Source organism: Zosterops lateralis (genome assembly GCF_965231275.1).
Source record: "Zosterops lateralis genome assembly, chromosome: 1".
Taxonomy (NCBI): Eukaryota; Metazoa; Chordata; class Aves; order Passeriformes; family Zosteropidae; genus Zosterops; species Zosterops lateralis.
Window position 1 is genome coordinate 41630896 of NC_139762.1, and position 12721 is coordinate 41643616.

The 12721-nt window shown below is 38.3% G+C and overlaps 1 protein-coding gene across 2 annotated transcripts in view; it reads left to right on the plus strand.

Annotated features, from left to right (window-relative positions):
* The window catches only part of LOC310916695 (uncharacterized protein), a 260046-nt gene that overhangs the window by 200976 nt on the left and 46349 nt on the right, over positions 1–12721 (plus strand). For both annotated transcript variants that reach the window (XM_083874422.1, XM_083874423.1), the window contains exon 4: positions 11981–12154. In XM_083874422.1, the coding sequence (XP_083730548.1) occupies positions 11981–12154 (174 nt within the window). The remainder of the gene's footprint in view (positions 1–11980; positions 12155–12721) is intronic.

The following is a 12721-nucleotide window of genomic DNA, read 5'->3' on the forward strand; positions in this document are numbered from 1 at the left end:
TAAGCTTCTGTACAAATCTTGTTATTATTGTTATCTTGTTTTTTTCCTGTTTCACCTATAAGGTTATGTCACCCCTACATGTCAGGAAACAAAAGATATGACAGAATACACTGTATGGGAAATTTTCTTGAAATGTATATTATAAGAGCTGCAGAGACCATCTACTGACAGAAACATGAGATTCAAAATATGCCTTTTAAAGTAATTTCTAGGATATTAATTTTTCTGTTAATTCTCTAGCATTTTTAGACAGTGTCCCTACAGAGTGGTAAGAAATTCTATTCATCCTCAGGCTTTGGAAATAGTCATCAGCTCTAGAAAGGCTTTGACTTGAGAAGCAGATGTTTTAAACCATCTGGGGACAATGTGGCAGGACAGTATCAGTTTATCCTCAGAGCCTTCTGCTGTGGTTTGTGGTCATCTTCTCTCTTCTGCTCAGTCTCTGTTCATTTCTCATCTGATTCTTGCAGCCTGGACATGACTGCTGTACTTACATTATTTTAAAATCTGGATTTTAACACTTTAACAAACATTTAGGAATATGAAAGGGGTCTCTGGTTACCCCCCCATTTTCCTGTCAAGTTTATGATGTTGAAGTTCAATAGAAAAGATCTAAATCTTCTTCATCCCATTGGGCACTAGGGGGAAAAAATCCCTTAGGCTGAGCTGCACTGAATTATTCCCCTAGCTGTCAGTGTTTCCTAAGTGAAGAAGTACAGCTCCACATGCCAGGCTCTGAGGAGCTTCAGCTGGATTTCCTCTCTTGAGGCTCAATGACTTCTCTTATTTGAGCACCCTCCAACAGGATTCAAAAGATCTCTGCTTTCCACTTAGAGCCCCTCAATGTGTAGTGTGTTTGGCTTATTTCTTCTCAGCAGTGTAATTTCATGAAAACTGAAGATATTTTCAGACCTGCCTGTGTTTTTCTTACTGCAGTAACCTTTCTCAAATGTAAGTAATTGGCATTTTGTTGTTGTTATTTTAATTTATCAATTCATAGAGTATAAAATGCCAATCTGAAACACTTGTAGCTTGGCCAAAACCAAGTCAGTCCTGTATCTTTAAGATACCTGTACCTACTAAGAATAAAAGGAGTGGTTTATACTTTGAAGGAAAAGTACTATGATGGGGAGATTGCTTGTTTACATTCATATGGATACTTTATAGTAAAAGTGTTTTAATATATTTAGAAGCATTTGACCGATATTATCTTTACAGTAGACAGTGACGCATGAGAGAACTGTGTTTAACTCAAGAAATAGTTTTGACAAAGCTTTGTCAGGGATCTGTTTGCTTATGTTCATGGTTTACTTTGAGGTCATGAGTACTCCCATTGTTCCGAATGCTGTGCAGACCAAAGAAGATTTGAGCCAGAGAAGCTTTGTATGGTCAGATGTTCAGCATGAGTGCCTCATGTGTGCCTCATGTGTACCTCATGCTGCTCCATTCCTTCAGATTGTGAAGTGAAATGATAATGAAACTAAGTGTTTCATTAACTTAGTGAACATTTTTGTTTGTTTGTTTATGCCTGTGTCTCCTTCATACTAGGTTAGACTACAAGATTGTCAGTAATCTGCAGAATTATTTGGATTTTAATAGCCTTTATTGTTCTTTTTATTTTCTTTTTTTCCAGGGGAATAAGAGCAAAACTAAGCAAATCTCATAAGCTCTGATGCCTTAGCATACTATTTCTTAGGTATTTCTATTGTCTTTTATTTGGGGAATTTTAATGTCATTTTTCATTAAGATTTATTTATTTTTTTAATGAGCTATGTAACTGTGTATTGATGTATCCTGGAAAACCAGTCCTCACTAGACTGAGTTCATACAGTTTACAGTCAACTTCCCCATTATAATTTGCTCCTCCCTTTTAATATATTAATCATCTTTCTCTTCTCCAGTATGAGAGGCCAAGGCTTAAGGGATGAAAAAACAGCTTTTCTAGACAACTCTGTAGCCCTGTGTGCATATTCCTCTGTATTTGATACTCAACAGATATCTGAGGCAGTTGAAATTGATTTGGAATACCCTGAGAGCTGGTCTTGAAAATGTCTTCTAATTTTCCTTTTCTCTTTGTAGTTCATTCTGCTTTCTCTTTTATTTTTTGTCTGTCCTACTGAAGTCACGGAATTGTTAGATTGACTCTTAAGTTTCTAATGGATCAGTTGAGTACTGGAAAAGACAAAGGATATTAGCCTTTTCACATTCAAATGTGTCATATACAATATATGTGGTTCTATGAATAATTAATTTGAGTGAAAGGCCTGTCTGAGTATGATTTCACTGAGTAAGAAATAGCTTTTAATTTCTGAACTTCCTGGCTATCCAGTTTGGTCCTTTTTGAAAAAAAAAAAATGTTCACTGAGCATTTTCAGCCCAACGGAAACCTTTGGCAAATCGTGATTCAAGGAGCAAAATTCATATTAGGTTTTCATTTTAATTTAAAAATATGCTTTTGTCTGTTCTATTTATCTGCCTTTTGCTTCATCCTCCTGTCTTCCCTTGGTTGGATCTTTAGGGCTATGTTGTCTGTAATGTTCCTCAAGTGATCAAATGTGTTGGTGCTTAACAAATAATGAGACTTCAGGCGTGATATTGAAAAGTGAGCTATAATTTTCCCTATATTACTTAATTCCATAAGAAATGGTGCTGAGCTTCAGATTGTTGTGCTGGAAATTATAACTCCATGGTCAGAGAAAGCAAACAGTTTTATTGTCAAGGGAGCAGGAGCCTGTTCACCAATCAGCAGTAAAACAATTTATGGGAGGAGTATTTGTTTCTCCAGCAGAAAATAAAAACTGTTTGCAGGGTATTGTAGCTAATGACAGGATGGATAAATCATGCACCTGCAGAACTCCCGGTGTACAATAGATATAACATTATGGGAAGGAAATCATAGCTTTGATAAATGTCCTAATCCCACAGTGAGGTTTACGAAAGCATGCAAGCCCATCCACAGGAGTTAGCACATTGGTTAGTTTTGTAGGATTTATAGAATTCTTCCCAGTGGCCAAATGTGTTTCATAACTGCACTGCATTCAGTAAAGTAAGCATTTTGTGTACATGAAAGCTTGTAATATGCATGTTATGCTGGAATCAAGACTTGCCTTACTGTGGCCAAGGAAAGAAATTTGACTTTTTATCATTCAGTAGAATTGTAGAAGTGATGTTGTGCCACTGACATTTTTCAGTTGTTCATAAGCATCCCTCTTCCCTGGTATCTCACTCCAGATTGCATTCACCGGTTAATGTTTCAGATTTGCTTAAATTGTCAGCCAGTTGTTACTCCTGGGATTGTCTAAAAAAACCCTGTGTATTGCAGATCTAGGGTGAGGAAAATGTGTTTTGTATCCAAGACAGTGCTTGATTTATTGTTCGTGGAGTAATTCAATATAGATGAAGTAAACAGATACATCAGAAAAAAATGTTAAGATCCTGCAGAACATAGTGAAAAAATACCTTTGGGTACTCTAAAAGACGAAGGAATTCAAGTGTTAATGAAATAATTATTTTTCTCTCCAAACTATCAAAAAATAATTAGTTTCACAAAAGATGTTAGCTGCCTGTAAAAAGTCCCAACTTGGCACACAGGTAAATGTTAAAAACAATCATTAATCTGTAAAGCTCCTGAACTTGTGTTGCAGCTAGTGTTACACAGAAAAAAAGGTGTTGGTATAAGTGGTTTGTTGACTTACAGCAAAATAATAGAAGAGCCCTGTGTACTTGGAAATGTGATCCTAAGAAAATACATTTATAACTTTTTTTTTATTTAATTTTTTCAGCACCCTGTTTTGTTCTCTGGTTTACCAAGGGAATGCTATAAGTCCCAAATATTGCTGTGTATTTTGCAGAAAATTCCTTTAAGAGTGGCAACAGGCGGCACATATGAGACAGGGATTCTTAGACCTTGTAAAAATATTACCCTGGAGATCTGTCAGTGATGTGTTTTGTATGTGATCAACAGATACCCTTAATAATAGTGTTCACCAATAGACTTTATGATCTAGAACAAATTCTTTGCCCCTGTGACTTACCTGCTTAACAGCTGCTGGTGGAAGAACATTGTTTTCTCCAGTCACTCTGTACAGATGGCTGTATATGCATTTGTAGGAGTATTGCATTGAGTGGTTTTTATGTGTGTGACTTCTTTAGAAATCCAAAGTATTCAGGTCATCTGTGAAAGGGTCTTAGCCAGTGCTATCTCACCAGAGTTTACTAGAAACACTCAGTTCCTGCTCATCTAGGGTTAACACAATGCTTCACTGCTTTAAATTATAACCATGATGTTTTAAAAAAGGCTGGAGTAAATATAACAAATGCCAGTGTGATTTATTTTCAGAAAATAATTACTTAATGACCTACCATTACAAGGTCATATTCAATGTCCTTCTGAGGTTGTTATGATTTAAATTTATCACAATACATTGACTAAATAATGTTCTGAACAGAAGAAACTTTGACATGGCGTTACTTGGAGTCAAGATATTCACTGTGTTTAAATCAAAGGTTTAAACTAGACCAAAAAAGAAGCCTATCTAGAAGAAATACATTTTAATCCCAGTTTACTTTTTACAAAGAAGGTAACAAAGATAAACAAATAAAAACCATACGTTTTTGAAAGTCACCTTTCATTTTCCTTTCTGTGGAAGAAAGACATACAAATGAGTGTTCCAGAAGCATGAATGTCCCCATTCCCTATGGCTTGGTACTACATGGGTAACAAAACCATTAGAGGGGTCTCTTATGCATGAAAAATTCCTTTTCTTATTCTGGAGAAATTAGTTTGAAGTACAGGAGCATTTCTTCAGACTCTTGGCTTTTGCACTGACTTTGCCTGCTGAGAACTAGTGGTGGTAGTGCTTTGGGAGAGGGGTGTGTGTGCAGAAGTTGGCTGAAACCCAGTGGTCTCTTGCTTAGGGAACCATCAGGTAACAGTGGTAGGGGTTTTTTAGTGTGTGTTTTCCACACAGGTTGCCAAGAGATTTTAAGGCTTTAATCTGGATTACCACTGGCCTATGTCCTATTACTAATTCTTTGCCCCTGATGTGGATGTTAGATGGCAGAAAACCAGCCTCTTCAAGACCTCTTCCTCAAGCTGCAAAGGCCTTCATTTTTTCAGCTCCTCTGCTCACTCTTGCAACTACAAGAGCAATGTTTCATATTTTGCCCAGGAAAAAAATGCTCTTGGGATTCAAGTAACAGTTAAAAGTACAACATGAATTACAGTGTTGTCACTGGAAATGACAGCAATTCTAACCAGAAAGTGTGAAAGCCATATATATTTTGTTTTCAAGGCATAATCACTCTGGGGGAAAATAATGAATGGCAAACTCTTTTTCTGGAATACATTCCTTGAGTTATTTGAGACTGATCCTAAAAAGTCTCTCAACATTTATACAGGGCCCCAGCTGTAAGTATTCCAGCTGTGCAGACCTTGGTCCCCTTCACCTGGCTGGCAGGGAGCCTGCCTGCCAAGCAAGACTATCCCATGGAGAGTATTCCTCTCTCACTTGCTGGGAGGGGGCAGATGGGCTGCACAGCCTGATTTTTGGCATGATGTGGGCAAGCACTCAGTGCTCTTGGATCCACTGGATGAGCTGTAACCTTACATGTATGCTGAGGTATGAAATACAGCCTCATCATTTCTCTGTGGTTTCAGTGGAATGCTATTTCTCTCAGTTGATCCTGTTTTTCCAGGTAGAGCATATTGAGTTTCAATCCCGTGTCTGGAAAAACAATGTTTCTCTCAAATTTGGTCATGTCTCTGAAGTTTTTTTTAAAAGGTTATGAGACAAACTTGATAAACTTGAAATCTGCAATGGCCAAATATTAAAAACTCATTTCTTACTGAAACAGATGGAATCTGGTCCTAGACTTTAAAAGATTTGCAAGCTATAGTGAATGATTATGTTGGGAAAAGTAGCAGAACAAAATTCCTCTTTTTTGACATAAAAAATCCCCAAAACCAATCTGCAATATCTTCCATGTTTAGTTTTCATAACAACCCCAAAAGAAAAAAAAACCAAAAAAAAAAAAAAAAAAAAAAAAAAAAAAACCAAACAAACAAAAAACAAACAAACAAACAAAAAACCCCAAAACAACCCTTTGCTCTTCAATTTCCCAAATCTTTAAGGTCTCTCAGGTGAATTTCATGATGAACTAACTTCAGATTTGGTTTGCCAGTTTTATATTTTCTCTGAGCATAAAAAACCCCCTCAACATTTCAGCTCATGCAATATTGTTCCAAGGAAGGTATTTTCATTTCTTACTTTTACAGGTTATCAGAAACCTTTGATTTCTATGGGAACAGTAGCATTTTGTAAAGCATCCAAACTTTTAATAGCATAGGACTGTGCTTTGCATCGTGGCCTGATCCAAATACAGGCATATAGAGTTCCTGGAAGCAGTATCTCCAGAATAGCAATTTCTCTCCTTGGCTTTTCCCAACTTCTATAATCATTTTACCATCCAAAACAAGGGATGTCAAATCCCTTGACAGGATATGGGAAGATCACAATTGCTTTCAGAAAAAAAAAAGAAAAAAAAAAAAAAAAAAAACAAACAAAAGAAACACCCAGAAGAGGCAGGTGAAGACAGAACCATCCTATAATCAAAATCCAAGGGACTGAAAACAGCTCAAATGTGTGGGCTGAAAAAATGACATTATAGCTGTGTAAAGTTGCTTTTAAAAAATGAGGAAGTGGGAGGCTGAATTCAGATATTTACACCTCTTTAATCCCACTTATTTGTTGGTTTTGGTTTTGCTTTTTTTGAAGTCAATGTTAGTTAAGAGGTAGTGTGGAGGAGAATTTTTGAGCCTCTCTCTTCTTATGGAGTGCCAAAGCCAATAAGAACCATAGCATCTTGGAATGTTTGGCTGAAAGGTGCCTGGTAGATGTAGTAAATCTTGCATTGGGCATGACATAGTAATTTGGAAGTTAGCACATAGTTTTCCTGTTAGTTTACTTCATGGTGATACTGTAATGCAGAAGAGTGGAGGGCATGGGTGTGATGACATTAAGACCAAGGCTGTGTCAGAACTATCAATTTTGTTTAATGTCCTAGTCAAAGGGTGTGCTTTGTTCACATATGAATAGAAAGAAGTGGTTGCTAGTTCTTACATCCACTACAAACTTCTTTAAAAGTTGGAAATATTGCACCAGTCAAAAATACTACCACCATTTAAAATGTGTACAGTGCTTTGATGATAAAAAGTGTTCCATAAATACTATGTTCTATTTTTTCCACTGTTAGACTTCACACATCAGCTATTACAAAAACTAAGAACCGAAAGCAGTTAAGCTCAAGAAGTACTAATAATACTAATAGCACTTTCCACTTCACTCATGCTTATGTCCAAAAATATTTAAATCTTTTGAAAACACAGGGAAAAGGTTACTCTAAAAGTTTTAAAGTACGATTATCCATACTTATAAACCAGAGAAATTAAAGCACAGGGGAAAAAAAAAAGGTTACACTTTAAAATATGCTTAGGCATTTAAATTTTATTGATCTCAATTTTATATTGCATTAAATCATTGGGGTATAAAGGTATTGGACTGACTTACTCAAGGAAAAGAAAATTCTCCACTTGTTTTATAATATTTCTTGTTTCTGGCAAGATATAGCAAGGAGGAGGTCAAAAGTTTTTGTGGGTTTTTTGATATGGTTTTGGGGATGGGTTTTGTTTGTTTTAATCTGATAATTTTCTGCAGAAGTTTTCTGAGAAAACGTGACTGGGTTGTCCCAGAAGTGGCCGTGGTGGTCTGCCATTGACAGCCTAAGAGCTATAAATAAGACATTAGGATTATGGGGAGAGGTGATTCCTTTCCTTGACAGAATCAGTAGTTAAGGGAAAAGAGACACACTTCTAAACACTGAAACTCATGTGCCACAAGACCTGCCATTTTTTAGTGAGTTTACCTTTGCTGGCTGCCAGACACCCATCCAGAGGCTCCTTTACTCCTCCTCCTCAACAAAACAGAGGTGGAAAATAAGGTGGAAAAGCTTGTGGGGCAAGATAAAGACGGGGTGATCATTTAGCAATTACCTTCACAGGCAAAAACAGACTCCACGTGAGAAAAATAACTAACTGCCAGTTAAAATAAGTTGGCATAGTGAGAAGTAAGGGGAAGTCATGACAATACCTACGTTTTCTTCCCTCTGCCTTTCTCCCAGTCTTGGTTTCACTCTTCTGTTCCTGAGCCTGATCCTGCTTCCCATCCCTGCTGCCACAGGGAGGTTGGATCTTCTCCCTCTCCTGTTCCTCATGCTCATCCTCTGCTCTAGTGTAGGCCACGGTTCCTTCAGGATATCTCCCCCTCCTCCAGTGTGGGTTTCTTCACAGATCCTGTCCCACTGCTCCAGGTGGGCTCTCCAGGGGCTAAGGGGAGCCTCCTCACCCTCCTCCCGCTCACAGGCGTGTTTCTCACCTTTCCCTTCACTCCTAGGCAGCGTTTTGCTCATTTCAAAATCTCTTTTCCCAGGGGCAGCCCCACCTTGGCTGCCGGGCCCGGCTGTGTCCCGGTGTGTGTGCAGGGCTGCCCTGCACTGCCGGCCCTGGCACCTGCCCCAGGGCAGCATCGTCCCCTTCCAGCTCTCCCAGCTGCTCCAGTGCCGTTCCCACAGCTGCATCTTCACTATGCTGAGAAGGCTGCAGAGATATGCAGCGTTTTGTTGAGCAGAGGACAATTTGAAATCAAACCATTGGCTTTTCATGTCCCTGGTCTCACATCCTTGCTCCCCGTCACCTGAGGGGACCAGGCTGTGCTGAGACTTTGTGGCCGGTGGTGCAGAGATCTCTGTTTTCTGGCAGACAACCTGTATTTCTTCAAGATTTCAAAGCCAATTATCCTGGGAGTGTCTGCACTGAGTTTTGTTTTGTTTTGCTGTGTGTTCTGGGTTTTTTCTGGAGGGGATCCAGCAGCAAGAGAGCAGCTTTTATGGACTCAGACATGGTGGTCTGCGACCAAAGCCATTCGGAGCAGAGGGGTTTCTTCTCAGGGACCTTTCTCTCACGGCTCCCGGCAACCCTGAGGGGGAGTGGAATCTGTGGGGTCCCCCTTCCTTCCTCTGAGTCCTGGGACATCTGCACGGGTAGGACACCCTGTGCATCCTTGGTGCTCTGAATGTCTCACTGTTCCTAATGCAGCCTGTATGGGATAGGAGCTGGATGGAGGAATAGAAACAGGGAAGAGGGGCCTGGATTTAGCACTGGGGCTGAACCATGCCTCCAGCATGGAGACAGATCTGGAAGGGCATTTTGTGTGACATACAAACAAAAGGCAGGCAGAAGGCTGTCCAGCAACTTAAGCAGGCTGTGTAAAAAACAGGCTCATTTTTACTCCTGTTCTCTCATAAGAGAGCAGGTATTGTGCACGTCCTTGTAGTGCTAGTAGCACATCTCTTCTTACTGTAGTGGAGTTCGCTGCCATTGTGAAAATAATCAGTTAACAATTATCACAGCTGACAATGCACCTTTACATCCTGTCAGCCACAGATACCTTCCACTGGTCCATACAATGAAAACTCATCAGAAATAATAGGAAGAAGGAAGTTATTATTAGGATAGAATAGTTCAATGTTCACAGAATATTCGATGGGAGATCAGCTTCTCAAGAGGAGTTAATAAGCAGCCACACTTGAATATCTGATGTTTATAAAGGAGAGAAATGTATATGGAAAAGTACATTAGGGCTAAAAATCTACTTGATCTGGCCGAAACAAAACCTAGCCTTCATCTCTTATGTAGAAGCAAGTCTACCAGGGCCCAGAAAGAAAGATTTGTCTTTGAGGAGTGATCTGAAAGATAAGTAATATGTCAAAGGAAAGAAAATGCAATTTCTGCTCCTTGGGGAAAGAGGGTAAAAGGGGAAAGGAAAAAAAAAAAAAAGAAAAATCCCACATTAAAACTCCTCAGTTGTTTTTCTTTTTCTTTTTCTTTTTTTTTTTTTTTCTTCCTAGCTGTAGCTATAGCCTCTTTCCTTTGATTTGTCATGATTTAAATTCATACAAAAAGATTTATTTCAAATAAGCCCCTTTAACTGTAGGGGCAGTTATTTTTTTTTTCCCCTAAAGCCTTTTGTAAGAACAAAGTAACCACTTGTCACACACAGTGACTAATGAGAATTTAGTGTGGGTTTTAGTGTTCATTCATAGGCTTTGTGTTCAGCTAGTCGTAAGTTAAATCTTTAGAAATCACACCGCAGGAATCCTTCTCTTAGGGGTGGGGGCGGGAGGTGAATCTGTCGAGATATTGAGAGCTGGTGAGCGGAAACTGCTCTTTTCAGGCTTCCTAATCGGCGGCACAGGAAATAAACACATGCAGGAAGTCGTTTGGCCTTTTCTTGAACTTAAAGTTTATACAGCAATTGATAACTGAGGCAAACTTTGTGTACTTAAACTTTTGAAAATTAAATTAAATGAAGAGGGCATGTTCAGCCCATGCCAGCATGGCCTGTAGTTTCTTCAAGTAGCTCGCCGAAATAGAGTATTAAAAATTGGAAAGATTACAGCGTATATATTTTTACAGCTAGAATGTGTCCTTGAAAGTTTTTTTGTATGTCTTCTCTATGTTGTCTTTTCCTTCCATTTCTCTAATTCTCTCTCAATGAAACTGAGCTGAAGCACTGAAATTAAACTGAAAGTCATGTTTATGAAGCTGTTTTCCATGCTTCTACACCAGACTGCTCTTTCATCCTTTTCCTGACTTTCTCATTTATCTTGTAAGCACTTCAGGGTAAAGCTGTCTTGGATCATGTGAAACACCTTGTTTGATGGTGGCCCATATTGATATTTGGTTAATGCTACATATATGATGTATAAAAGTTGTCTTTGAAAGGAGGGCAAAAATAAATGAAGTGTCATTCTTGAGTATAGGTTTTGAAATTGATAGCATCAATTTGCTAACAGGGATATTTATAAGCATTTCTAAGAAATATTATTTGTGTTCATATTTCTTGAGCTTTCACTGTATAAACAAGGTCACCATAAATTTAATGCTCTAAAGAGAATATGTTTAGTTTTATAATAACTACAATTAGTTGGGGTAAATTTGCATGGGAAATTTAGAACACCTTTGCCAATAAAAAGAAAGCAAGCAAAACCCAAATGAAGAGCAGAATATGGAATAAAAAATACATTTGCATGTCTTTGAAGACCAACCTAAATACCTGATAAAAATGCATCCACTCTTATGCATCTTCTACTCTTTTGAAAATTATTTCTTTTTTGCTGCCCTAATAAACTACCCCAACAGTGCAGATGTTTATTTGGAATATTTTTTAGTAAACAAGGACTAGAAGCAGAAAATTCCAATTAAAGTAAAATGAGAGAAGGACAGAAAGAATGCATGTTACTTACATACCTGTCATCCAGGTGACTAACAGATTAAATTATTGAATTGTTTTTTAAAAAATCAAGATTATTTTTTCTAAGTAACTAGAACGTCTTGAAATTTTATAGTGTGCTTGGAGGGTTGCATATTTGATATGTAGCTTTGTGATGGCTCAGCCTTAGCTAGCCACTAGATGGGATTTCAAGTCTTCAAGGAATAGATCTAAATATTGGCCCCAAACTGCTATTTACTGTAAAATGGCCATAGCTGATCAGTTGTTCAATAAATGTCAATATAATAAAAAGATATGGAAGTTTCTACAATTAATCATGGGATTGCACCTTCTACACATTTTCAGAACATCCCCTTACTTCTATCACTTATTGATTGTCCAGCTGATTTATATCCCCGCCTGAAGTCTAACAGTCATCAGTCTTCCTTTTGGGCATTACAGTGACATAGCTCTTTCACTGATATCTTTGATGGAATCCATTTTTTTGCTTTTCCCAGCTCCTTACAGGAAATATTCGAGTTAGTTCCAGACCATGTGGCGTTATATGTATGCACAATGATGATTTATGGCTGCATTATTTGTATTCTACCCTAAAAGCTATTTTTACGTTGCATTTCTTTCTTTTTTGATAGTCCAGCTCCACAGTGAGAACGTACCAAAACAGTAAATCGAGAGTGACCATGAGCCCTGGCTTTAGCTCCCAGTGGAATAGCAGCCAACCTGCTTGGAATACATACACCTTTCCAAGAGCAAGCTTGCACTACCAGTCTCATGCTAGCTACACCTACTGTGCTGGACATCCTGCTGTAAGTAATGAAAACCTTTTCTGCAGTTACCTGAATGAGCTCTGTGATTCCTGAGTGGAGGCACTCAGGGGCTGATGGTTTAGCACCCTTCTCCAGCAGTCTTTATACCCCATGCCAGTCAGAACAACTCACATGTACTAACCTTAGCTTTAAAAAAAATATTACAATGAGTCTCTGACATAAGCAAACATTAAAGTTTTATGCCTCGGTACAAATACATATATTTTTGTACATTTAGCATTCTTTCTCCTTGCATGAAATTACTGTTTTATGCCTGAGTTTTGGTGTCAGAAGCATAGTCTGAAAAGCAGTAATACAGATGGCCTCAAATTTGTTTCTGGTGAGCCTGTAAGATGAATGAATTGTTCTCTCTATTTCAGACATTTTAAATTGTGTGGATTAGTCAGAGAAGTAGAGCATCTCTTCTCATCATTAGATTTGTTTAGACTCACTACTTTATCATTAATGTGAACAGTAGTGAACATGCAATCTTGTTGCTAAGCAAAAACTACTGGTCTTCTGTAATTGCATGAACTGGTGGCCAAAAAGAATGGGGAAAGGTGGCTC